Source organism: Drosophila teissieri, chromosome 2L (genome assembly GCF_016746235.2).
Source record: "Drosophila teissieri strain GT53w chromosome 2L, Prin_Dtei_1.1, whole genome shotgun sequence".
In the NCBI taxonomy this organism is placed as follows: domain Eukaryota; kingdom Metazoa; phylum Arthropoda; class Insecta; order Diptera; family Drosophilidae; genus Drosophila; species Drosophila teissieri.
Window position 1 is genome coordinate 7,831,492 of NC_053029.1, and position 26,189 is coordinate 7,857,680.

Consider the following 26,189-nt stretch of genomic DNA (forward strand, 5'->3'; position numbering starts at 1 on the left):
CAGCTTTATTTCGCTGACGTTCCCATCGATCTGCTAAATTTAAAAAGGTTTTCCTTCCCATTTTATAAAAATAAGCTTTTTTGCTGAATTCTGTTTATATCATTTTATTGATTTATTTTATTACTTAATCTAATGAAACTATGTTATACGGATAGTCCAAGGCACTTTGTTTACGCTGCTCAATTGAGTGTATAAACTAAAAGACTAGAAAGTGAACTAATTCATATTCCATGACAATCTTATTTTCCTTCATTTCTTATGTCAACTGCAGGCATATGTACATTAATTTAATGTACATATTTGCATTACTCCCGTGGCCAAATTAGAAAACAAGTCACACACAAACGATCGGCAAAGTGGCTTTGAATGCCTGACTTGAGTGTGAATTAATCTAAAATAAGTAGAATCAACAAAATTGTTTTCTGTCCTTAAACTGGAACCAGTGGAAAATATTTTGCGGCAACGTCAAAATTAAGGTTTTAAGTATAAAGTGAAAAAATACAACGCATAAGTACCATTCATATTTTGTATTTATTAAAAACTAATGGAAATTACCTTAAAATTTAAATCACTAATACAAATTCAACAAAAGCGTTAAAACTAATTCATTTCAAATGAGTACATAAGAATTGTCTTTAAAATGTGTTCAACATAACGATTATAAGGTAAACGAAAAGATCAAAGTCGTTTGTAAAATGAGAGTTATTGATTAGGTTGATAAGTACTACAGTTCGTTCTTAAAATTACTTTGTATCTACAATTATTTGTACACAATATACAATTTAAATATGTTTCCTTACATTCATACTCTAATTTGTAGACCTTAAAATGCTGTCGTCTTAGGCTACATACACATTAAAAACTACGAATATTTATAGCGAATTGTTCAGACTGTTCATTCCGTGTGTATAAACGATATGGAATATTGTATGGCTACTTTAAAAGCTCTCGTCTTGGGACCGGCCATAACGTTAACACACTCACAAGCGAGTATATCACCCGGTAGCTAGCTCACCATAAATATCACAATAGTATTATATATAATATTGGATCAAGAGGACTACAGGAAGGAGCAGCAGAGGATCAGGACCAGCACCGTGATGGGAAAGATGGCGTATATCTCGCTGCGCGGATGACAGGTGGAGATCAGGTGGGTTATATCGTCCGCCTCGTGCTCTATGCCATCCCGAGTGGGAACCTCCACCACGACGATCGCGTCCGAAAGGAAACTGATGTTGAATGTGCAGTTTGTGGTGTTCAGACAGCTCTGCGAATCGCTCATGTTCGAGTACTGATACGTCGGCTTGTAAATATCGAATATGGCATGGATCTCGTTCTGCACGTGATCGTTATCGCTGTAGAATATGTAATAGTAGTACCCATCCTCGATGACGTTGTGCACCACCATCGCACTCTTGTTGGGCGAAGGGTCCATTATGTGCGGATTGGCGCACTCATTGTATGGTCTGAAGAACTCCTGCAGCAGAATCATTCCATCGAAGCAGACACGTAGTCCAGTCTCAAAGCTGGACACCGAATTCGACTCGTCGGTTTCTGTGAAATTCATGGCATTTCCTCCGTGTATGGGCTTTCTATCGTAGACATTCTCCCTCTTTGATCTCTTATAAAGCGTGTCGTAAAGATCCTGTCTCTTCTGATTCCTATGGGACGAGGATCCTCTATTGTGTCTTTTGAGACGTTCCCGATGAGGCGCACTTTCCGCACTATGATGTGTCTTACTCGAGTTCTGGTCTGCAACATCTTCATATTGTATGTGATTGCCACTGGTTTCTTCGTTTGTGATATTCGCACTCTGGCTTTGATGATGGACAGAACTATTATGATGATGTGCGGAAGAATTGGAGCTGTGATCGTGGTGATTCAGTATGTGTTCCGTGTGATGTGATCCTTGCAAATCTGTTATAGCATGCAGATCATGTTCACCATGATGGATTGTGCCCTTTTTTAGTTTTTTCCTGATCAACTTAGGTTGTACAGAACTCCGTTGCTTCAAAGATATGTTCAACTGCGGCTGCAGAACATCCTCAGTCAAATCCTCTCCACCGTGATTTTCGTGCTCGATTAGGATATCCTGGTTGCCCTTCTCTTCCGTGATCTCCACATTGTCTTCGAAGAACACCTGCACCTGGTCGTGGCCTTTGGCGAAATTGGGGCCCAACTTGTTCTTATTGTGATCGGTCAGACCGCAAAGATTAAGCTCCCTTTGACCGTGGATGATCATGATGCTGGATCCATCGTAGCGGGAGCAGAACTTCACTCGCACCTTGGCGCCTTTCAGCAAGAAGAAGCCCCAGTATTCCAGGGTATCATCCGGCAATGTCATAGACTTCTTTAGCCTAATGTGTTTGCGATTCGTCGCAATCTCCGGCTTATTACGTAGTTGAAAAGCGTTGAAGTTCGAGCTCATGCGCAGTGTGTGTTTCGAGCAAAAGATCGACGAGATTCCTGCCCGAATCTCAATGATATCGGACTCCGCCATGGGGTAGATGACGTCGGCAAACACCGACTTTCGCAAGTGCAGCGGCATAATGATAAGGATGGCCGGCAGTATCACAATCATCAGGCAGAAAATCAGCACCCTCTTCACGCCGTGCATTTTGCGGGTTTCTGCAAATAAGCATGGAGAAAAGATAAAGATTACAATCTGGAGATGTAGAAATAGTGCTTAGTTTTTATGTATATATTTTTTATATGGCCTGACGGGGCACCTTCAAAGTGATATTCCGTTAGCGGCTGCATCCTGGCGGCTTAAAATTTCCCCTGACTGTGAAAAAGTTTTCCTGCGACCACGTCTGATTGCCAGCCAGGTTTGTTGTACACTGTCTGATTGCGCGATTATCAAATTAGTCTGGGCCACTGGAACCGGCATGTTTTCACGCCTTCCCCTTCCTACGAAGGGGCTTATAAGTTCAGCCGAGTATTTGTGAGAGGCGAGATTGTATCAACAGTCCAACACGATTGTTGATATTGGCCGAGTGTATAACTAAGCTATTCACAAGATTCAATTGGCAGACTCAGATCGATGGCCAGCCATATCGAAGTGACAGCCGATGTTTGATCGATGTTTAGCGACCCGCGACTCTGGATCATTCCCTGCAATTACTAGGCTTTGCGGAAAAAGATTTGCTTATCGCGGTTAACAAGCGAAAATTTAGACCAGGAGCGGCCTCTTTTCCTAGGGTGGTAAACTCATAGGAGTTAAATGTTAAAAATAATCTCTTTGCTTTGGAATTCTTTTTGTAAATCTGATTCATTAAGTTTAAATTAAGAAAGGAAGAAAAATCGTATAGTTTATATTATCTACATACACACACATGTTCACCATTATAAATTTGTATTTTTTCATTTTCCAACTTAGTTTTTAATTACTCTGCAATCTCACATGATTACGAATAGTTTTGGGTACCTTATCAGGCGCGTTAGCTAATTACCGCGCGCCTATTGATGCCAACTGTGATAAGCAGTGTTTTTCCTCCACGAAATGATCTTAATATTAGTCAGGTCTTATCGACGTTGGCGCGTTGTGTTCAGGAATAAATAAATTCACATATGCCATACCTATGTGACATAAATATTGTATTTATGGCATACACGATTAGTGCTTCTTTGTCACGTTTTTGTCGAGTGCTTTTTGAACTCGACTGAAATGTGAAATGTGCTTCGAGATAAAAACACTATCAGAAAAACAAGTTTGCTGCTCTCCAGGTTATCAACGATTCCATGTTATTCGCAGAGTTTAGGAAAGAATTAAGAACAAATAAAAAATCTCCAGTATAATACACCACGCTAAATAGCAAAACTAAAAAACATGCAAAATTAAATTCTACATTAAAATAGCACATAGAAATATTAACTATTGCAAGTGATGTTATTTTTCTAATAACCAAACAGTTGGTTGAAACACTTTCACATTCATATTTTTAATATTATCAGCTTAATAATCGAATTAAGAAAAGTGATGAACTTGCCCTACTTTCCGAAGACTTGTTATCAGCAGTACTATTTACAGCCTTGGTCTAAATCAATTTGATAAGGCAAATATTAAGTAAAATTTCTTTCTTTGTATTTCTGTGTACAATTGAGGTTTTATTTTCTTTTTCAGGTTTTCCCGGGTCTTTCCCATGACAACGACACACATATGAAAGTACATACATATGTAGGTGGCCTCAAAAAATGGCATAGGTCGTGTATTATTGGTATTTTATTATGCTTTATATTTTGTTTTGCTTTTCTGGCAATGCTGACATTTGTTTCCGTTGCTGAGGTGCCAAGCTGTTAATTAAACAATTTTATTTTTTTTACGAAATTTATAATTTGCTTCTTTTGTTTTAAGTTTTATTTGAAACAAAGGTTTATATTGAAAGTGTGTTTCTTGGCACATTCTTTTGTCTTTAGTGTATCGTGAAAATCCTTGAAATAACCGTAGCCGGTTTTTATCCGGTTTTGAAAACGATTTGTAGCCGCGACGGAAATAGGCATTGAAATGCAAAACACCTGTGGAAATGTTATTCTTGTTTGTTTATTTAAGCAAGGCACTTACATTCTGTATTCTGTATTCCTAAAGTTGTTCTATATCTTTGGGATGTGACAATGGCGATTTGATTTGTGAATTTCACATGCAGTTGTCGATTTGGTTTTCTATTCGTTTGTTTGGCTTGCTATTTGTCGTTTAACAAAGTAGCTCAAGTGAGCACATATCCAAAATTAGAAGAATGCATTCGGTTAAGTAATTCATAAGTCCGAGAACTGAAACACACGTGCCGCTTCCCATGATTATTATCAGAAGCAACTTACTGTTCAAGTGGGTTTATGTTTTATTTTGACACACATTTTAATCAACAATTTTCTGTCTCTCTCAACCGCTTATCGCGACACTCTCTCTATTTTTCACTCTTTTATTAACACTTTGTTTCCGCATATCTTTGTTTGTTTTTGAGACACGTCGAGGAATATTTATAAATAAAGGGCTACTTTTAATGTCCCCTCTCGCACAATTCAGCCTTTTCCCTCATTTTCCAAATGTTTAAATATTTATCCAGCATTATTATTACGAGTTTTTCACCAGACTGGACAGACGAACAACAAAACGCTTCAATTCACTACAAAGCAACCCAACGAATGAGACGGGAAACTGCTTCAGTGGAAATTTTAACCCCAGAGAAATGTCGGCGCTCTCCGTGCTCTTTGTTTTAAGGGTGCACTGTAAAAAATGTAACTTCAAAACAATGTTGATAAGTATTAACCATATACACAAAGAAAATTTTAAATATGGAGAAACTTGGTTATTATTTATATACATAGCTAATTTAACATTTTAAGTTTGTGTTTTTTTTTATTGTCAGTAAATTTAGGAAGATTGGTTAGTTTTGGGTTTCATTAAAATAAAGTCGCGGTATTATTTTTAATGAGGCCACAGCTATAAAGATTTTCTTCGTATTTTAAGATATGGCTACTTGTATTATAATTTTATATTAACACAATAAACGTCAAAACTGTATACAATAAAGACTTGTCAACAATTTTTTGTAGAGTGTTTGCTCTCGCTCGGGAAAATCATGTGAAGTGAAGTTGGCTGCGATGAAAATCCGGTTGAGAACTTGGCTAACTTGAAGGCGCGAATTTACGATTGTGACGAAAAAAAATTTGAATTCTAAACTCTAAATAGTCTACATACTTAAATAGTATCAGTAAGTGGAGAAATATTCAGTAACGCTGGATTAAAACTAATTTTCTTTGGTAAGCACTTCAAAAAAAATTCAGTTGTTTTACAATACAATAAATAAATAGCTTCGAGAAAAGCATATAGAAATCAACATATGTACATATGTCCATCAAGGAAACAATATGAATAACTAATGTAATGTAACATGATTACATAAGTCTGTGGTTAAAAAAAAGGAATACGAAAAGACTAAATCTTAAGAGACCTAAAATATTGTAGCTTACACGTATTTAATAATAACATTTTTAGAGTCGAAAATGAATGAAAGATTACGTTTAATATTTTGGTTCGCTCTAATGCTATCAAAATATATACTAGCTACAAAATGTACTTGGTTTACAAAAGGATTGTCTCTAATTTCCCGCAGTACTTACTATGCAAATCCGGCATTGAGTAATAGAAATCCGTGTGATAGTAATGCAATTGTCCAGGACTTACAGAGGTAGTCCTGTTGAACATCTTCTTGTTAGCCATGCTGGACAATAAATTGAATTTCTTTAAAGAACTAAAATGGAAGACAGAACTGAACCGACGGCTGCGAATTATCGCAGCGAACTAATGAAATGAGTATAATCCAAATCGGGACAGAGCCAACTGTGGGCAGTGTTTGGGATAACGATGACGCTTAGTCCAAACAGACGTCGCACAGTGGTTCACATAAGCAAAAACATTGCGTAAATCAAATTGATTGAGGGTTATATACCCTTAGCGCTTATTGGTTAAATATTTTTAAAAACCATAATTCATAATCATAATCATAAAATTATGTTTCCTGGTTACATCCTAATAAAGGTTGGGTTAATAGAAAACAATAGTAAATTAAAGCAAAAGAGAAAACTTTAACTGTGTCACTGTGCTACGGGGGTGCCTGTCCTCATCTGAACTGATACTGATAGCCGCCGACGGCCTATTATCATAATGAATTAGTAAACAATGTTAATAAGTAGACAAAACACAGCCTTTCAAATGATAAGCGACTAATCATGAGGCAGAAGCCCTGGCTTTGAACCTGGACACAAGTATTAATTTATCTGATGATTGGACATATTGATTGGATATTTAATATGTGACCCATCACAATTCCCACAGCTACAAAACCTAGGTATGGCTTTAATTTCCGCTTTGCAACCTAATGGCAGAGCGAAAACAAAATTATAAAAAGATACACAGAAACTTACACGACACATTCCTGAACGAGGTTATTAAAACCTTATACTAAATGTTATCTCATTTTTGTCGTCTTCCGAGAAAAGATTTTTCAGTTGGAGTCTTGCTACCTATCTATCTAGGGGGAGTGCAAAAATTTGCCGCCTTCTACTTTACAGAATCTACCCGTAACATACTTTACAACGAATCTAGCAACTCTTTTACTCTACGAGTAACGGGTATAATTATTTCTTGACGCATCTCCGGAGTATACCTGACATGAAAGTTCTAGACACCAAATAAATTAAGGATTTACGGGCCAGTTAATCTTATCTATTGCAAATTATTTTATTGTAGGGGTGGAAAGTTTTGCATCAAAAATGCAGGCTGAACATGGGTGTAAGATTCTTTGCTCTCATATCTAACATTGGTTTTAGATTTTAATAGTTAATGATTGCATTAAATAGTTAAATAGCATATACCTTAACCTGTTGATATCTATTTTGATTGGCTGTCGTTTCAATAGGCTACTTTATCAAAAGATTTAGTATGTTCGTGGCATTTTCTTTGTTTTGATAATATAAATACCATAAGACTATATGCGGTTGGTAGCTGGAAGTTGTTAAGATAATGTTCCGAGAACTATACAGCGTAATCATTAATATCGTTTGAACTCAGTAACTTATGAGTTTGATTGCGTAAGCATGCGATATCAGAGATTGCTTTTAGCGAGGTTTACCTGAAAGGCAGAAGTGAGATAACCCTCGTTTTTAAACAGTTAAAGTATAGGTGGCACCGAGTGCTTTATTGTTCAAATCACTTGGAGTATAACCAGAAACTATAGCCATAAGATTCAGATGTTCGCTTTACCCGATGTGTCAGTCAAAAAGATTATATTTCCTAAACTTGTTAAAAGACGGAGTGTATAAGTTTATTTCAAACCCAACACATTTACACTGAGATAATTTGAATGTTCTTGTCGCTTTCTTGCATCTCTGGTAATTCATATAAACTAGCATCTATTTTATTTTTATTATTAAGCTCTTGAATGCTGTGATGTTCTATTAGTTTACTTTTCTGCTGTTTTCCCACATTTCCCTTAGCGGTAACTGAAATTTCCCCTAGAATTCGGCTCTTGCATATACAAAACTTTCTGCCTCGTAATCTTCGCATGCAACTCGAGTCATTTTGATAGTGATTCAATCGGTTTATGGACTCTACATTTATATATTCCAGCTCTTGGCGCTTGTGATTGTAGCGAGTAGTTGTGGAAAATTCTGCGTTATTTGGGGTGGCAGTGAAATATACTCTATAGGTGCTGCCACTTGATAACTTTCTGTCCTTTCGTTGCATCATCATCTTGATTGACTTAAGTGTAAGATTGTGGCACAGCTCCTGCAAGTTGTGATGATGAAGGAATTCATTTATGCTGCGCACGAGTAGCTTTCCCAAAGACACTTGTTTTATTTGTTTGGTGTTAAGCAACTTGTAGGCATCACAGGGACAGTTGGATTCTCCTATGCCGGCATCTGAACAGGTTCGATTCTCGGGAACAGGAGCAAAAAGGGTCTGACAAGTGGGGCAATCCACCAGTTTGTCCACCGCTCGAGGCCAGCGTTCTCCCAGTTCCAAGAGGTGTTGCAGTGTGAGATGAAGATCGTATGGGGATGTAAGACGTTTACTATTGATCCTTAAGGCTTGAACTATTTCAGGACGCAGTGCTCTGAACCAGGGTGGTAACCAAATGTACAAGATGGGTAAACTTTCCTCAAGAAAGTTCCTTTTCTTTTCTCTCACAGTTGGCCTGGGATAGCTGAATAGAATGACAATTGACTGGGTAAGAATACCCATTTTCTTGAATATCTTCACTCTATCCAACAGCTCAGTTTGTATTTTGTCATTATCATAGGATTTTTGGGGTATTCCGTTCTCGAAGAAAATTCCGAATAATGGTCGGGATGAATTAGAATGTCGTTTTAAAAATTCCTCACAGTAGTCGTATCGTCCATCAATGCAACTTTGGCCATTCTTCTGCTCCAGAATATGCCGAGCATAAAAGTCAATGGGGCCTTCAAAAAACCCATACTTATCCGAATTAAATATTGACAAATCGGACATTCCATCGCCATAGGCGGTTATGTAACCCTTCTTCTTGAAATGCTTCCATATCAGCGGAACAGTTTTGAGGCAACCAATCCCACTGGAGTTGCATTTGAGGTTCATCAAAGTGTGAGGACTGTATCCAGTCAGTAAAGCCATTACACTGGACTGGGTATTCTCACCAATATCTGTGTATCCGTCCATCTTGAACCAGCCCTGCATTTTAAGATGGTTGAATGCAATGGGGAACTTGCGGCGAAAGTTGATCTGGGAAATGCCATCGATTCCAATCATTAGAACACTCGGTCTGCGGTGCCAGGACATAAGTGGTGCGTATGTTTTGCGAGGCTGGACTAATGCAAAAGTATCCGATTGTAAATCCTCTGCCAGCTCATTTCGGCAGGCTGCTCTCATACCCTCAACGGTGCGGGGAACAATATAGCCATTCCAAAAATTAACTTCGTCCCCAAGGCTGTTTAGAAATTTATATCAAATTATAAGGCTTTCAACTGTTAAGTGGCATACATACACAGCAGGTGCATCAACAGTAAAGATGCGATTAACTCTTCTAATCTCACGATAACTGCAATTGTATCCAACCAAGTTGGGAGAGTTCTTATCCATAGACTTTAATTTCAGCTGGGCCACAGAATCATTTACATATAACACATATCGCTGGATTTTGTCGTCGAAACCAAGGTTTATCAAACTCTCTTTGGAACAAACCTTGTCATGTTTTATGTTCCTTTTATTATTTTTGACCGGTTTTATTATGTATGGAATATGACACTCTGATGTCTTGATATGGTGTTCATGATTTCGAAGAACTGGTTGCCTTTTCGTGCTTATAGACAAATGGCTTTGTAGGAGTAAGGGTATTAGCAAAAGCAGTGTCCTACAAGGTTCCATGCTAACTCCAAACTGAACTAAGTATTTGACATATCACAGAGCTTCGTTAGTTTAAATAATAAATATAATTGCATGCCAAGTTGGTTTAAATGGGATACAAAATAAAAATTCAGCGTGAAATTCATTTCTTCTCGGTAGCCTAGACAGATGTTGAAAGTAATTGAAAATATTAGTTGGCTGACATATCTACAATGACGCGGTCTATTTCATACTCTTTTAAAAGACTTATCGTGAGTTTTCTGGCTGTCACCTTAATATGTCTGTGGAGCATGAATTCCTCAAGAGTCGATGAAAAGTTTAGGACTGGTGCTCGGGAAACTCAGGAAGTGGGAAAACGCTTTTATGTCAAATCCGGAAAGTGTGAAATGCGTTATGTGGATCCCTTTAATGCGGAGTTCTTAAAAATCAATCGCCCGAAGCAATTTATACCGTGCACGAATGAAAGTGATCTTGTTTCCGCTCACTACGATAAAATATTGCATCAATATGTGCTTCACATAAATGAGGAAGTGCTGCATGAGCTGTCCGGGTCTAAAACGAACGACTTCGCTTGCTTTTATCAGAAAATTATTTATGGCCAATCAGCGGATCATTATGACGGGTAATGGCGTGCATTATGCGATGAGTGTTACCATATAATTTAATTTCCTTAACTACAGGAAGGGTAGAAGAACAAAAATTAGTCAGAACTATTTGGTGCCCTTGGATGTGGAAGGGATGTTGGTGGAGTGTACAACCGCTGACGAAATGAGAGTCCTTCAAAGAGATGCTTTTGTATTTGTGCAATACAAGGATCCTCCACAGAAAGTAAGGCTAGAGAAAAGGGCCAGTGTAATTATGTACGGTATAGATACCGTCTCAAGGACCAATCTTCGTCGGATGATGCCCATGGTACACGAGTTCCTCAAGTCTCCAGGATGGTACGAGATGATGGGCTACAATAAGGTCGTTGACTTCCATTGAAATTGTTTCACTCGCGTTAAAAACATTTTTTAAATATTCCTAATTTAGGTGGCTGATAATTCCTTTCCCAACATATTCGCTATGCTAACTGGCATTTCCCCCGAGTCGGCCGAATCACGAATTTGTAATACGGATGCTGATGGCTGTTTGGATAAAATACCTTTCATATGGAAGGAGTTCAAGAAAGTCGGTTATTCAACGGCCTATGCTGAAGATGAGGAGCACTCAAATACCTTCAACTATGCAAAGCCAGGCTTCGCCGTCAAGCCCACAGACTATTATTTTCGTCCATTTCTAACCGCCCTGGAAAATGAGACATCGATCCAATATTGCCCTGGTTGCCAAATGAAATATTGCCTGGGCCGTCGACTTGCCAACAGCTACATCTTCGACTACTGCCGCCAGTTTATGCAACGATTCGTTGCCGATCGCCCTATCTGGGGCATGTTTTGGACGAACCATTACAGCCACGATGATCTATTTATGCTTTCGGCCATGCAACACAAGATCCTCGAAGACCTGCTCAGTTTTGAAAAGGATGGCGCTTTCGAGCATACCATAATGATATTCTTCTCGGATCACGGAGCTCGGTTCGGTCCGCTCATGTACACGAAGGAAGCGTTTCTAGAGGAGCGGCTGCCTATGATGTTCATTTACTTACCACCCTGGTTCCGAATAAAATATCCCCAATATGCGAGGGCTCTGGCCCAGAATCAGAATCGGTTAAGTTCCAACTTTGACCTGTACAATACCTTGAAACACATTATAAACATTGAAGGATTGGTAGAGAGCACAAAAAGGTCGTACGACTGCCCTCGGTGTCAGTCGCTTTTTTATCCACTGCCGGAGAATCGAAGCTGTTCGGAGGCAGGCATAGCGGAGGCTTACTGTACGTGCCACAACTACAAGGAAGTCACGGAGGACCAAGACACTTGGCGCTTGGCCGATCTGGTGGTTGATCGCATGAACAAATACCTTCACTATCATAATCTGCAGAATCTTTGTAGCAATCTTACATTGAGGGTTGTCAACAACACCGAAGTTAGAATGCACGACAAGGACGAAAATCTAGCGAAGGGAATGCGACACTACCATACCAAATTTCAAGTTCACCAAAATTTGGCTGAGTTCTTTGCCACCGTTCTGTACGATAAGGAGACAGACGAACTCCAGATAAATGTCGAGCTTATCAGTCGAACTAATATGTATGGTACCGATTCAGAGTGCGTTAACAATAAGAACCAAAAGTTATATTGCGTTTGCTTGTCAAAGCTGCGTGCTATAGTAAAGTAAAACTAAACTTGAAGTTCAATAAAACAAACTAATAGGCTATATTCATTACTTCAGAATTGAAGTTGTGTTGAACAAAGCTATTGCCACACTTACACTTATAATAAAAGAGTAAACATTCAATATCATCGTCGATGGATAGTCATCTCATATTTATTCGTTTTCACTATATTGACCTTGTTTATCGATTGCGATCTCCGGAAGCTAAAAAACCTTGAAATCATTTTAAACATAAAATGACAACACCCGTTGCCAGAAACCCGAAGCTGCTCGGAGGCGGGCATACCGGAGGCTTACTGTACCTGCCACAACTACGAGGAGGTCCAGGAGGACCGCGGGACTTGGCGGATGGCCGAACTGGTGGTAGATCGCATTAACCAATACCTCCAACATCATAACCTTCAGAGCTTGTGTAGCAATCTCACCCTGAGGGTAGTCAACGTCACCGAAGTAAGAATGCTGGAGATCGAAGAACACGTAAGTCAGGGCAAGGGATTGCGCCATTATCACACCAAATTCCAGGTTCATCAGAATTTGGCACAGTTCTCTGCCACCGTTCTCTACGATAGAAGAACTGAAGAGCTTCAGATCAATGTGGAGCTAATTAGCCGAATTAATAAGTATAGGCCGGATGCGGAATGTTTAGAGGAAGATGTTCAAAAGTTGTACTGCATATGCCTATCAAAGATAAGAAACAATGAAACCATATTCACTTTCCAGTAATCAAACACCTTAATATATGTATGCAATATTTTTTGTAGTAGGATAAGCAAATAGATGTGTAGTAGGAGAAACATATAAATATATAACATAAGTAAGCATAGGAATGTATAATGTTTTCCTATTTGTAAGCGCTAAACAATAATCAGCTGTGTTTATCGCAGCCAACTTCAATTAGATAATGTTAAAACTGACGCTATGTTAAAACTGAAGCTATGTTAACTGGGTAATTGTGAAGAAGAAGTTGAAGAAGGCGGTTGGTGCTGAGAATAATAATAAAAAAAAAAATGCGAAAAGTTCTATATATTTTTTTAATTAAAAAAATATTTTTGAATTTTACGATATATAAACGATATAATGTGTAAAAATAGAAAAATATAAAAATGTTATCATACATTTTTATCCATGCGAAATATTGCGGTAAGGAAATTTTCAATTTTAAAATAAAATGCGGAAACTATTTCCAGTGGGTTGCAAATATTATGAACGTAATGACATCATAAAGCGTTGGCAGGTCGGTAAATCTAAAAACGTGTGTTCGCTCGAGTGAAGAGCTCAAAAATGTTCCAACTAGAGCTTGCATATCTCTAAAAACACTCTGTCTGTGTGAAGAAGCTTGAGTATGACCTCGAGAATTAATTTTCGTTCACGAGTACGTAGTGGCTTCATTGCAAATGATAACGAAGCAAGGGTATTCTTATTTAGCGGTGTTCTCTTCAAAATTCGTCTTAGTAGCGTCGTGTATGTGGTCGAAGGAACACCATGGAGTTGCGAATTTGTTACACCCATTCGCTGTACAATATCCTTGGCTTGTGCTGCTTTCTGACTATCGCGCTTTTGCTAATATATCTATCGAATACGTCTTCCAATGCAAATAATAAGTTTTATCCGCCTACCACGCGAGTTTCTCTAGTTTCGAAGAAGACTGAACCGCAGAAATACTATGTGAAAACATCCAAGTGCCATATTCCCTTCGTTGATCCTTTCAACGACGAAGCTTTGAAGATATACAAACCGCAAACACTAGTCACCTGCTCGAATGAAACCGATCTCATATCAACGAAATACAATAAAGTTATCAAACGGCATGTTCTGCACATCGACGACGAAGTCGCTCAAAAATTGCTTAATTTCACAGACACGGAATACAATTGCTTTTACCGCGAAATCAAATATGGAAATCATGCAGATACTTACGACAAGTAAGACAAGTGTGGGAGTCCCCTTTTTCACTTGAAAATCATCATACAATCATCCACATATATTTCCCAGTCTTAAGGCCAAAAAGTATTTCACGAGTGGTTACGAGGTGCCAGTTCACGTGGAAGGAATAATCGTCGAGTGCCAGACTGCTGAGGATCCGATAGTCGTCCTCCAGAAGGACGCCTTCACCTTCATTCAGCATCGGCCGTTGCCCAAGGACCCCGTAAAACCCAGGACAGCACGAAAGCCCAGTGTGATAATGTACGGTATTGACTCTCTTTCCCGGATAAACTTACGCCGAACTATGCCCAAAGTTTTCAACTTTCTACAGGGCCCAGGATGGTACGAGATGCAGGGATACAATAAGGTAGGAATATAAGTTACATGACACATCTAAACTCTGATCTGCGAATGCTTGATTTAAGTTTTTGACTTTCAATTTTAAGTAAGTTGATTGATTCGAATCACATGAAGAAAGTATATATATTTCTATTTAACTGATAACTGATCTTATAAGTATTATTTGTCGGGAGCCAAAATTTCTTGGTGTTTGTTTAACCACCAATTCTCTTTAAAAACTTAAATATCAACCACGTGTACAACTGTTCACATCGTTAAATATTGAACCATTTTGCGACCGGCATGGGGTAACAGCCCCGTCGAGAGTAAATATCTTTGAGAACTTGTTAGTACTTTGTTGCTAAAATAAATAATTATTTAGCTGTGGAAAACGTGGATATTGGACATGTTGGTTAAATATCGAAAGCTATTACTACATAAAAAAAATGTGGAACAAAAATAGAGTAATAAAAAAAAACTCCACATTTTATTTCATTCAGGTGGCCGACAACTCATTTCCCAACATACTCGCTATTCTCAGTGGATATTCGCCCAGTACGGCCAAAGATAATGTGTGCGATACTGATGATGAAGGCTGCTTAGACAAAATGCCAATGATGTGGAAGTATTTCAAGAATGCCAGTTATTTGACAGGATACGCGGAGGACGAGAGTGACTCGAATCATTTTAGCTACCTTAAGCCCGGATTTTCGCAGAAGCCGATGGACTACTACTTTCGCCCATTGCTTAAGGCTCTGGAGACCGAAATGGATGTGTACAGATTACCGGAACATGACTACATGCGATACTGTCTGGGACGCAGGATAGCGAATCGTTATATATACGACTATGCCCAGCAGTTCACGCAGCGTTTTGTCCACGATCGTCCCATCTGGGGAATGTTCTGGTCAAATCACTTCAGTCACGACGATCCATTTCTGCCGTCGGCCATGCAGGAAAAAGTTCTGGGAGATCTGCTCGATATGCACGAGGATGGAGCTTTCGAAGAAATGATAATGATATTTTTCGCCGACCATGGTGCAAGATATGGAAAGTTGACATATCTGAAGGAGGCCTATCTGGAGGAGAGGCTGCCCATGATGTTTATATATCTACCCCCCTGGTTCCGTGAGACGTATCCTTCCTATGTGAGGGCACTGGAACTAAATCAGCACAGGCTTAGTTCCAACTTTGACCTCCACAATACACTGAAACATATCATAGAGATTGGGGGTACCCCAGATGGTCAAACGCTACCCAAGTCCTTCGACTGCCCCACCTGCCAGTCGCTATTCTATCCTCTGCCGGAGGGCCGTACCTGTTCGGAGGCGGGCATTGAGGAGCACTGGTGCACCTGCGAACCCTACAGGACTATCACGGGACTGAGTTGGACCACTCCAATTGCCCACAGTGTGATCGATCGAATGAACGAGTATTTCGTTCGAAAGAACCTAACAAGCCTTTGCAGCAATTTGACGTTAGACTATATCCATAAGACTGAGTTAAAAACGGGTCTGAACATCGATTGGTACCAAGAAATAAAGGTAATAGAAACTGCCGTTTATCGTATTAAGTTCAAAGTGAATCAGAATAGTGCTGACTTCCAAGCTACAGTGGTGTACCATAATTCCACTAAATATGCCCAAGTAGATGTGGAGAAAATCAGCAGAACGAACTCCTACAAAGATGACTCCACATGCATTAATGATAAGCTTGCAAAACTATATTGTATTTGTTTTACTGACCTCAAAAAAGACTCTTAAGTACAAAATAAAGTTTAAACTAAGTTTAACCCTTACGTTAGCTCTGAATGTCGATCGGTATTGTCATGGTCTCAAGATAACTAAAGTTGAAGGGGCGACCGACAGGTAAGGATAATGAAGTGACATATAATATTGACTCTGTTGGTATCAAAGTTGTTAAACAAGATGCGTAACATCCTATGCAACTACTCAATCGGAAAAGGGAAAATTACTTGTGTACCGCAATAAAAATAAAAATTATAACTATTAACCTTCGACTCTCTTGAGATTTTATTGAAATCGTACATTCTAACGGCTATCCCTAACGCACTCTTAGGCAAAGTCGGTACTCGTCCAGTGAAATAAAGTATTGAATTGAATTCTTCTAACTCTTAATCTAGGCGAACTAACTTAGGCATTGGTCCCCGCACCACTTTCAATAACTTAAAAAACCAGCACTAACAGTACGCTTAGTCTAGATTGATTAGAAAACTATAAAACTTAAATATCCGTCTGCGCTGCGGATTCCTTTGAGTCTACATCTACATCTGCATATACGAGTCCACCGGATATCGCTCGGCCTCCTCGAGCATGTGCCGGAAATCGACGGGTACGGGTTGGCCCACGAGTCCGGTTCCAGTTCCGGGTCTGCCGGGAACGTGTCCGTTCATCATCTGGCCGTGGGGTTTCCCACTCCCCAAGGCGCTTCCGAGACTCTTTAGATGGCCGTTCATTATGCTCACGTAGTGACTGATCGTGGGCACGGCACCTGGCACATTGGTTTCCAGGTCGTGGAGAATGGCATCCGTTTGCTCGTTCCGCGTCATCTGATTAAGTTTTGACAGCCGATGTGTAACGCAGCTTGGCCTCGAGAACATATGTTCGGGCACGCGTACGTTGTTTATTCTAAGCAAATGATAAGAAAGCCAGGGTAGTTCTTATTTAGGGGCTTTCTGTTCAGAATTTGTCTTAGTAGTGTCGCGTATGTGGTCGAAGGAACACCATGGAGTTGCGAATTGGTTACACCCATTCGCTGTACAAGATCCTTGGCTTGTGCTGCTTTTTGATCATCGCGCTTCTTCTAATATATTCATTGAATACGTCTTCGATTGCAAATAATGAGTTATATCCGCCTACCACGCGAGTTTCTCTAGTTTCGAAGAAGACTGAACCGCAGAAATACTATGTGAAAACATCCAAGTGCCATATTCCCTTTGTTGATCCTTTCAACGACGAAGCTATGAAGTTATACAAACCGCGAACACTAATCACCTGCTCGAATGAGCCCGATCTCATATCAACAAAATACAATAAAGTTATTAAACGGCATGTTCTGCACATCGACGACGAAGTCGCTCAAAAATTGTTTAATTACACAGACACGGAATACAATTGCTTTTACCGCGAAATCAAATATGGAAACCATGCAGATACTTACGACAAGTAGGACAAGTGGTACCTTTTTTCACTAGAAAATCATTACCCAACCATCCACATATATTTCCCAGTCTTAAGGCCAAAAAGTATTTCACGAGTGGTTACGTGGTGCCTGTTCACGTGGAGGGAATAATCGTCGAGTGCCAGACTGCTGAGGATCCGATAGTCGTCCTCCAGAAGGACGCCTTCACCTTCATTCAGCATCGGCCGTTGCCCAAGGACCCCGTAAAACCCAGGACAGCACGAAAGCCCAGTGTGATAATGTACGGTATTGACTCTCTTTCCCGGATAAACTTACGCCGAACTATGCCCAAAGTTTTCAACTTTCTACAGGGCCCAGGATGGTACGAGATGCAAGGATACAATAAGGTAGGAATATTTATATGACCCTGACATACGAATGCTTAACTTAAATTTTTGTCAAGAATTTTTACACTTATTAGTCCATAAATTGATTTCATTTTTTATTGATTGTTTAGAATCACATTAAGAAAATGTGTATATTTCCATTTTATAACTTACCTAATGTGTATTATTTGTCGGCAGCCAAACCTTCTTGGTATTTTTTAAAGACTACCAATTCTCATTATTTAAATTATTTATTTAAAATTTAATTATAAACCACGTTTACAACTGTTCACACCGTTAAATATTGAACCATTTTGCGACCGGCATGGGGTAACATCCCCGTCGAGAGTAAACATCTTTGAGTTCTTGTTAATACTTGTTGCTAAAATAAATAATTATTTAGCTGTGGAAAGCTTGTTGGTTTAATATCGAAAATGTTATTACTCCCTAAAAATTACTGTAGGACAAATATAGAGTAATATATAAAAAATTCCACATTTTACTCCATTCAGGTGGCCGACAACTCATTTCCCAACATACTCGCTATTCTCAGTGGATATTCGCCTAGTACGGCCAAAAAAAATGTGTGCGATACTGATGATGAAGGCTGCTTAGACAAAATGCCAATGATATGGAAGTATTTCAAGAATGCCAGTTATTTGACAGGATACGCGGAGGACGAAAGTAAATTTAATCATTTCAGCTTCCAAAAGCCCGGATTCTCTAAGAAGCCGGTGGACTACTACTTTCGCCCATTGCTTATGGCTCTGGAGACCGAAATGGATGAGTACCGGTTGCCGGAATATAATTTAATGCGATACTGTCTGGGACGCAGGATAGCGAATCGTTATATCTACGACTATGCCCAGCAGTTCACACAGCGTTTTGTCCACGATCGTCCCATTTGGGGAATGTTCTGGTCAACTCACTTCAGTCACGACGATCCATTTCTGCCTTCGTCCATGCAGGAAAAGATTCTGGGAGATCTGCTCGATATGCACGAGGATAGGGCTTTCGAAGAAATGATAATGATATTTTTCGCCGACCATGGAACAAGATTTGGCAAGTTGACTGATCTGAAGGAGGGCTATCTGGAGGAGAGGCTGCCCATGATGTTTATATATCTGCCCCCCTGGTTCCGTGAGACGTATCCTTCCTATGTGAGGGCACTGGAACTAAATCAGCACAGGCTTAGTTCCAACTTTGACCTCCACAATACACTGAAACATATCATAGAGATTGGGGGTACCCCAGATGGTCAATCGCTACCCAAGTCCTTCGACTGCCCCACCTGCCAGTCGCTATTCTATCCCCTGCCGGAGGGTCGTACCTGTTCGGAGGCGGGCATTGAGGAGCACTGGTGCACCTGCGAACCCTACAGGACTATCACGGGACTGAGTTGGACCACTCCAATTGCCCAAAGTGTGATCGATCGAATGAACGAGTATTTCGTTCGAAAGAACCTAACAAGCCTTTGCTTCAATTTGACGTTAGACTATATCCATAAGACTGAGTTAAAGACGGGTCTGAACATCGATTGGCACCAAAAAATGAAAGAAATGGAAACTGCCGTTTATCGTACTAAGTTCAAAGTGAAACAGAATAGTGCTGACTTCCAAGCTACAGTGGTGTACCATAATTCCACCAAATATGCCCAAGTAGATGTGGAGAAAATCAGCAGAACGACTTCCTACAAAAATGACTCCACATGCATTGATGATAAGCTTGCAAAACCATATTGTATTTGTTACGATAACCTTATAAAAGACCAGTACTTCAGAATTGAACTTGTGTTGAACTAAGCTATTGCCACACCTTCACTTATAATAAAAAGTAAACATTTAATATCATCGTCGATGGAGAGTCATCTTATATTTATTCGTTTTCACTCTATTGACCATGTTTATCGATTGCGATCTCCGAGAGCTGCTTAAAGTCAGTTGTTAGACATAGCTCTGCCCAATCGGCTCGGTTTACTTTTCATTGAAATACATAATAAAATCATTTCAAGCTTTTCTTTACAACCCTATTAGTTGTGGAATTTCTTTCTGATAATTTAGGACGATGTTGAAAATAAAAACGTATACTTCGGTGTCATCTAAACAATTTATTTTATGCATATTGATTTTATTCCTCTTAATTGTGTGGAACATAACGTCTTTCGGAGTGTATGATGAGTTGACAATTAAAATCAAGGAAAGTAGAAAACGTTTCTACGTAAATAGCTCAAAATGCCAAATGCCGTACGTGGAACCCTTTAATACCGAGTTCACAAAACTCTACACGGCAAAAAACTTTACACCCTGCTCCAATCAAAGTGATCTGATTACAGTGCACTTTGATTCCATTTTAAAACACTATGTCCTGCATGTCAATAAGGAAGTGCTGCACAAGCTGTCGCAGTCGAACATTAACGACTTTGCTTGCTTTTACCAGAATATTATCTACGGACAATCGGCGGATCACTATGATAGGTAATGATATCTTTAAAGTGAAGTTGAGGTTTTACAAGGCTTCTTTATGCTGGGTAGGATGGGGAACAGAACTAAATTCACGCACGACTACGTAGTACCCTTGAATGTCGAAGGAATGTTGGTGGAGTGTAGGTCCGCGGACGAGAAGCGCATCCTGCAAGAGGACGCTTTTACGTTTGTACAGTACCAGAAACCTCCACCGAATTTGGAGAAAGATCGAAAGGCTAGTGTAATAATGTACGGCATAGATACCGTCTCAAGAACCAATCTCCGGCGCTTGATGCCTATGGTTTTCGAGTTCCTAAAGTCTCCAGGATGGTACGAAATGATGGGCTACAATAAGGTAAGGAACTCAAAAATAGTTGTTCCCAAGTGTTATATCGCTTATAAAAACCAATCGTCGCACTGTTGTCTTAAGACCTAATTTTTATTACAGGTAGCTGATAATTCGTTTCCCAACATATTTGCCATCCTAACAGGATATTCCCCACATTCGGCTGTAGATCAGATATGCGATTTAAGTCAACCAGGATGTTTAGATAAAATACCCTTCATTTGGAAGGAAATGAAAAGAGATGGCTATTTAACAGCATACGCCGAGGATTCACTAAATATCAATACTTTTAATTATTTGAAACCAGGGTTTTTCAATAAGCCCACAGATTACTACTTTCGTCCCCTTTTGGATGCCCTGGAAAAAGAAACATTTAACCTGTACTGCCCAAGTTGTAAAATGAAATATTGCCTGGGTCGCCGACTTGCAAATGGCTACATCTTTGATTACTGCCGTCAGTTTATGCAACGATTCGTGGCCGAACGTCCCATCTGGGGCATGTTTTGGTCAACTCACTTCAGTCACGATGACTTTGCAATGCTCTCGGCCATGCAACACAAGGTCTTAGGCGACCTGCTTAATTTCGAGAAGGATGGATCTTTCGAGCATACGATTATGATATTCTTCTCGGATCATGGATCTCGGTTTGGTCCCCTAATGGCCACAAAGGAATCGTTTCTGGAGGAGAGACAACCCATGATGCTTATTTACTTACCGCCCTGGTTCCGAATAAAATATCCGCACTATGTGGAGGCTTTGGCCCAGAATCAGAACCGGCTGAGTTCCAACTACGACGTGTACAATACCTTGAAACACATTTTAAACATTGAAGGTTTGGTGGAGGATACGAAGTGGTCTTACGACTGTCCCCAGTGTCAGTCGCTCTTCCACCCGTTGCCAGAAACCCGAAGCTGCTCGGAGGCTGGCATACCGGAGGCTTACTGTACCTGCCACAACTACGAGGAGGTCCAGGAGGACCGCGGGACTTGGCGGATGGCCGAACTGGTGGTAGATCGCATTAACCAATACCTCCAACATCATAACCTTCAGAGCTTGTGTAGCAATCTCACCCTGAGGGTAGTCAACGTCACCGAAGTAAGAATGCTGGAGATCGAAGAACACGTAAGTCAGGGCAAGGGATTGCGCCATTATCACACCAAATTCCAGGTTCATCAGAATTTGACAGAGTTCTCTGCCACCGTTCTCTACGATAGAAGAACTGAAGAGCTTCAGATCAATGTGGAGCTAATTAGCCGAATTAATAAGTATAGGCCGGATGCGGAATGTTTAGAGGAAGATGTTCAAAAGTTGTACTGCATATGCCTATCAAAGATAAGAAACAATGAAACCATATTAACTTTCCAGTAATCAAACACCCTAATATATGTATGTATGCAATATAGTTCTATATTTTTTTTTAATAAACAAAATATTTTCGAATTTTAACTGGCGAACTGGTTTAAACGATATATTAACCATAAAATAATGAGGAATATTGCGGTAAGAAAAGGAAAAATATTTCAGGTGGGTTGTAAATACTATTAACATAATGACTAGCGTTGCCAAGTCGGTAGATCTAAAAACGTTTGTTCGCTCGAGTGTAGAGCTTAAAAATGTTACAACTAAAGCTTGTATAACTCTAGAAATATTCTGTCTAGAAAATAATTATTCTGAACTCATAGAACTAAACTTTAATAGCTTCTACGTGGTGTTTTCCGGTAATACCCGAACCTGACCTATCCTAAAGATAAAACTGCTCGTGCCACTTGACACATTTTTTCAGCCGATGTGTAATGAAGCTTGAGCTTCGAGGCCAAAAATACATTTTCGTGCACGCGTGGGTCGTTTATATATTGCAAATGATAACGAAACCAAGTGTATTCCTATTTAGCGGTGTTCTCTTCTTAGTAGCGTCGTGTATGTGGTCGAAGGAACACCATGGAGTTGCGAATTGGTTACACCCATTCGCTGTACAAGATCCTTGGCTTGTGCTGCTTATTGACTATCGCGCTTTTTCTAATATATCCATCCAATACGTCTTTGAATGCAAATAATAAGTTATATTCGAGTACCACGCGAGTTTCTCGAGTTTCGAAGAAGACTGAACCGCAGAAATACTTTGTGAAAACATCCAAGTGCCATATTCCCTACGTTGATCCTTTCAACGACGAAGCTATGGAGGTATACAAACCTCAAACACTTATCACCTGCTCGAATGAAACCGATCTCATATCATCAAAATACAATAAAGTTATCAAACGGCACGTTCTGCACATCGACGACGAAGTCGCTCAAAAATTACTGAATTTCACAGACACGGATTACAATTGCTTTTACCGCGAAATCAAATATGGAAATCATGCAGATACTTACGACAAGTAAGACAAGTGTGGGAGTCCTCTTTTTCATTTGAAAATTATTATACAATCATCATCATATATTCCCAGTCTTAAGGGCAAAAAGTATTTCACGAGTGGTTACGAGGTGCCAGTTCACGTGGAGGGTATAATCGTCGAGTGCCAGACTGCTGAGGATCCGATAGTCGTCCTCCAGAAGGACGCCTTCACCTTCATTCAGCATCGGCCGTTGCCCAAGGACCCCGTAAAACCCAGGACAGCACGAAAGCCCAGTGTGATAATGTACGGTATTGACTCTCTTTCCCGGATAAACTTACGCCGAACTATGCCCAAAGTTTTCAACTTTCTACAGGGCCCAGGATGGTACGAGATGCAAGGATACAATAAGGTAGGAATATTTATATGACCCTGACATACGAATGCTTAACTTAAATTTTTGTCAAGAATTTTTACACTTATTATATTAAGTCCATAAATTGATATCATTTTTTATTGATTGATTAGAAAAAACATTAAGAAAATGTGAATATTTCCATTTTATAACTTACCTAATGTGTATTATTTGCCGGCAGCCAAACCTTCTTGGTATTTTTTAAAGACTACCAATTCTCATTATTTAAATTATTTATTTAAAATTTAATTATAAACCACGTTTACAACTGTTCACACCGTTAAATATTGAACCATTTTCAGACCGGCATGGGGTAACATCGCCGTCGAGAGTAAACATCTTTGAGTTCTTGTTAGTACTTGTTGCTAAAATAAATAATTATTTAGCTGTGGAAAGCTTGTTGGTTTAATATCGAAAATGTTATTACTCCCTAAAAATTACTGTAGGACAAATATAGAGTAATATATAAAAAATTCCACATTTTACTTCATTCAGGTGGCCGACAACTCATTTCCCAATATACTCGCTATTCTCAGTGGATATTCGGCCAGTACAGCCAAAAAAAATGTGTGCGATACTGATGAAGAAGGCTGCTTTGACAAAATGCCAATGATATGGAAGTATTTCAAGAATGCCAGTTATTTGACAGGATACGCGGAGGACGAGAGTAGCTTGAATCATTTCAGCTACCTTAAGCCCGGCTTCTCCAAGAAGCCGGTGGACTACTACTTTCGCCCATTGCTTAAGGCTCTGGAGTCCGAAATGGATGAGTATCGATTGCCGGAATATGATTTAATGCGATACTGTCTGGGACGCAGGATAGCGAATCGTTATATCTACGACTATGCCCAGCAGTTCACACAGCGTTTTGTCCACGATCGTCCCATTTGGGGAATGTTCTGGTCAAGTCACTTCAGTCACGATGATCCATTTCTGCCTTCGTCCATGCAGGAAAAGATTCTGGGAGATCTGCTCGATATGCACGAGGATGGGGCTTTCGAGGAAACGATTATGATATTTTTCGCCGACCATGGAACAAGATTTGGCAAGTTGGCTGATCTGAAGGAGGGCTATCTGGAGGAGAGGCTGCCCATGATGTTTATATATCTGCCCCCCTGGTTCCGTGAGACATATCCTTCCTATGTGAGGGCTCTAGAACTAAATCAGCACAGGCTTAGTTCCAACTTTGACCTCCACAATACACTGAAACATATCATAGAGCTGGGGGGTACCCCAGATGGTCAAACGCTACCCAAGTCCTTCGACTGCCCCACCTGCCAGTCGCTATTCTATCCTCTGCCGGAGGGCCGTACCTGTTCGGAGGCGGGCATTGAGGAGCACTGGTGCACCTGCGAACCCTACAGGACTATCACGGGACTGAGTTGGACCACTCCAATTGCCCACAGTGTGATCGATCGAATGAACGAGTATTTCGTTCAAAAGAACCTAACAAGCCTTTGCAGCAATCTGACGTTAAACTATATCGATACGACCGAGTTAAAAACGGGTCTGAACATTGATTGGCACCAAAAAATGAAGGAAATGGAAACTGCTGTTTATCGTATTAAGTTCATAGTGAATCAGAATAATGCTGAATTCCAAGCCACAGTGGTCTACCATAATTCCACTAAATATGCCCAAGTAGATGTGGAAAAAATCAGCAGAACGAACTCCTACAAAGATGACTCCACATGCATAGAAGATAAGCTTGCTAAACTTTATTGTATTTGTTTCAGTGACCTCAAAAAAGTACCTTAAGTACAAAATAAAGTTTAAACTAAGTTGTAAAACCTTTTCGTTAGTTGTTTCTATTATTCGTGGTGTTTAGCCTCGTCAAGAGACCCGCAGCCCATGTCGTCGTGCCAATATATTAAATTTCTTTTTCCCAGTATTGAAAACTGCTGAGTTACGGGAATTAATGTTCAATCCTGAACTTGACAGCCGCTTGTGGCTGTTCTCATCAGTCATTTCCTAAGACGACCGGGGAAATGGACTGTAAGCCGAATGGCTTCGAATGTCGATCGGCACTGTCATAGGCTCAAGATAAATAAAGTTTAAGGGACGACCAACAGCTGAGGATAATATATAAATATATATATATATATAAAGATATATAAATTCAATAAATAAGTATTTAACATCAAACGTCATTTTTCTTACTCGTAAGAAAAGTATTTACTTGAAATATTTTAATAAAATATTATGTTGAATTTGATATATGCCAGAAAATAAAGGAAGTTCAAAGATAAAGGAAGAGAATTAAAGGGAGTTTTTCCATGAGAGAGCTTCTGAATGAAAGCGCGGTAGGGAAGGAGAGCGAAGTTCTTGCTGAGGCAGTCTGAGTTGGCCCTCCGTCGAGAACAGTAGAACTATTTAAAAAAAAGTAACATTGCGACTCGCTGCTGCGTTGTGAAGGAAAATAAGAAAGAAATAAATAATGGCGGATCAACATGTCCTTTTCTTCTCCAACATCAGAAGTGGGATCACCACCGCTGCAAGACAATTCGGAAAGTAGCATCATTCTTTGCGAACATCCCCAAGAAGGTGCAACATTGCTGATGATGCTAAGCAAATCGCAAATTGATTTCAGACTGCAGCGTGTAGTTTTTACAACAAACATAAACCGCTCGCGAAGAGAAATGCGGAACTCGCTAGAATTAAGCAAGGCCCCGAAAAGAAGAAGCACAAAATGG

General features: G+C 39.8%; 7 protein-coding genes across 10 annotated transcripts; 5 read left to right on the plus strand and 2 right to left on the minus strand.

Annotated features, from left to right (window-relative positions):
- Positions 1 to 604: 604 nt before the first annotated feature.
- LOC122612825 lies at positions 605 to 6,285 on the minus strand. 3 transcript variants are annotated; one of them, XM_043786676.1, is made up of 2 exons: positions 6,118 to 6,285; positions 605 to 2,628 (listed from the first exon to the last, which is right to left on the minus strand). In XM_043786676.1, the coding sequence occupies exons 1-2, from the start codon at positions 6,215 to 6,217 to the stop codon at positions 1,061 to 1,063; spliced, it is 1,668 nt and encodes a 555-aa protein (XP_043642611.1). In that variant the 5' UTR covers positions 6,218 to 6,285; the 3' UTR covers positions 605 to 1,060. The 3 variants fall into 3 exon arrangements, with proteins under 3 accessions (XP_043642611.1, XP_043642626.1, XP_043642619.1); XM_043786691.1 differs by lacking the exon at positions 6,118 to 6,285 and adding an exon at positions 4,562 to 5,124 and having other exon boundaries at positions 607 to 2,628; XM_043786684.1 differs by lacking the exon at positions 6,118 to 6,285 and adding an exon at positions 2,730 to 3,060 and having other exon boundaries at positions 607 to 2,628.
- A 1,415-nt stretch (positions 6,286 to 7,700) lies between these two features.
- Positions 7,701 to 9,933, minus strand: LOC122625945. Its single transcript, XM_043806007.1, has 2 exons — positions 9,519 to 9,933; positions 7,701 to 9,461 (listed from the first exon to the last, which is right to left on the minus strand). Exons 1-2 carry the CDS (start codon positions 9,896 to 9,898, stop codon positions 7,841 to 7,843), a joined length of 2,001 nt encoding a protein of 666 aa, XP_043661942.1. The 5' UTR covers positions 9,899 to 9,933; the 3' UTR covers positions 7,701 to 7,840.
- Positions 9,934 to 10,083: 150 nt separating this feature from the next.
- On the plus strand, positions 10,084 to 12,889 carry LOC122611774. Of its 2 annotated transcripts, XM_043785091.1 has the most exons (4): positions 10,084 to 10,499; positions 10,558 to 10,843; positions 10,910 to 11,728; positions 12,428 to 12,889. In XM_043785091.1, the coding sequence occupies exons 1-4, from the start codon at positions 10,090 to 10,092 to the stop codon at positions 12,872 to 12,874; spliced, it is 1,962 nt and encodes a 653-aa protein (XP_043641026.1). In that variant the 5' UTR covers positions 10,084 to 10,089; the 3' UTR covers positions 12,875 to 12,889. The 2 variants fall into 2 exon arrangements, with proteins under 2 accessions (XP_043641026.1, XP_043641017.1); XM_043785082.1 differs by lacking the exon at positions 12,428 to 12,889 and having other exon boundaries at positions 10,910 to 12,301.
- A 384-nt stretch (positions 12,890 to 13,273) lies between these two features.
- LOC122611767 lies at positions 13,274 to 16,205 on the plus strand. The gene is made up of 3 exons (XM_043785071.1): positions 13,274 to 14,073; positions 14,144 to 14,441; positions 14,914 to 16,205. Exons 1-3 carry the CDS (start codon positions 13,634 to 13,636, stop codon positions 16,174 to 16,176), a joined length of 2,001 nt encoding a protein of 666 aa, XP_043641006.1. The 5' UTR covers positions 13,274 to 13,633; the 3' UTR covers positions 16,177 to 16,205.
- A 935-nt stretch (positions 16,206 to 17,140) lies between these two features.
- On the plus strand, positions 17,141 to 19,751 carry LOC122616109. The gene is made up of 3 exons (XM_043791415.1): positions 17,141 to 17,598; positions 17,664 to 17,961; positions 18,453 to 19,751. The coding sequence occupies exons 1-3, from the start codon at positions 17,159 to 17,161 to the stop codon at positions 19,740 to 19,742; spliced, it is 2,028 nt and encodes a 675-aa protein (XP_043647350.1). The 5' UTR covers positions 17,141 to 17,158; the 3' UTR covers positions 19,743 to 19,751.
- Positions 19,752 to 20,002: 251 nt separating this feature from the next.
- Positions 20,003 to 22,194, plus strand: LOC122616117. The gene is made up of 3 exons (XM_043791428.1): positions 20,003 to 20,414; positions 20,472 to 20,757; positions 20,851 to 22,194. Exons 1-3 carry the CDS (start codon positions 20,005 to 20,007, stop codon positions 22,114 to 22,116), a joined length of 1,962 nt encoding a protein of 653 aa, XP_043647363.1. The 5' UTR covers positions 20,003 to 20,004; the 3' UTR covers positions 22,117 to 22,194.
- Positions 22,195 to 22,330: 136 nt separating this feature from the next.
- Positions 22,331 to 25,254, plus strand: LOC122611943. Its single transcript, XM_043785369.1, has 3 exons — positions 22,331 to 23,126; positions 23,196 to 23,493; positions 23,992 to 25,254. Exons 1-3 carry the CDS (start codon positions 22,687 to 22,689, stop codon positions 25,252 to 25,254), a joined length of 2,001 nt encoding a protein of 666 aa, XP_043641304.1. The 5' UTR covers positions 22,331 to 22,686.
- The last annotated feature ends 935 nt before the right edge of the window (positions 25,255 to 26,189 follow it).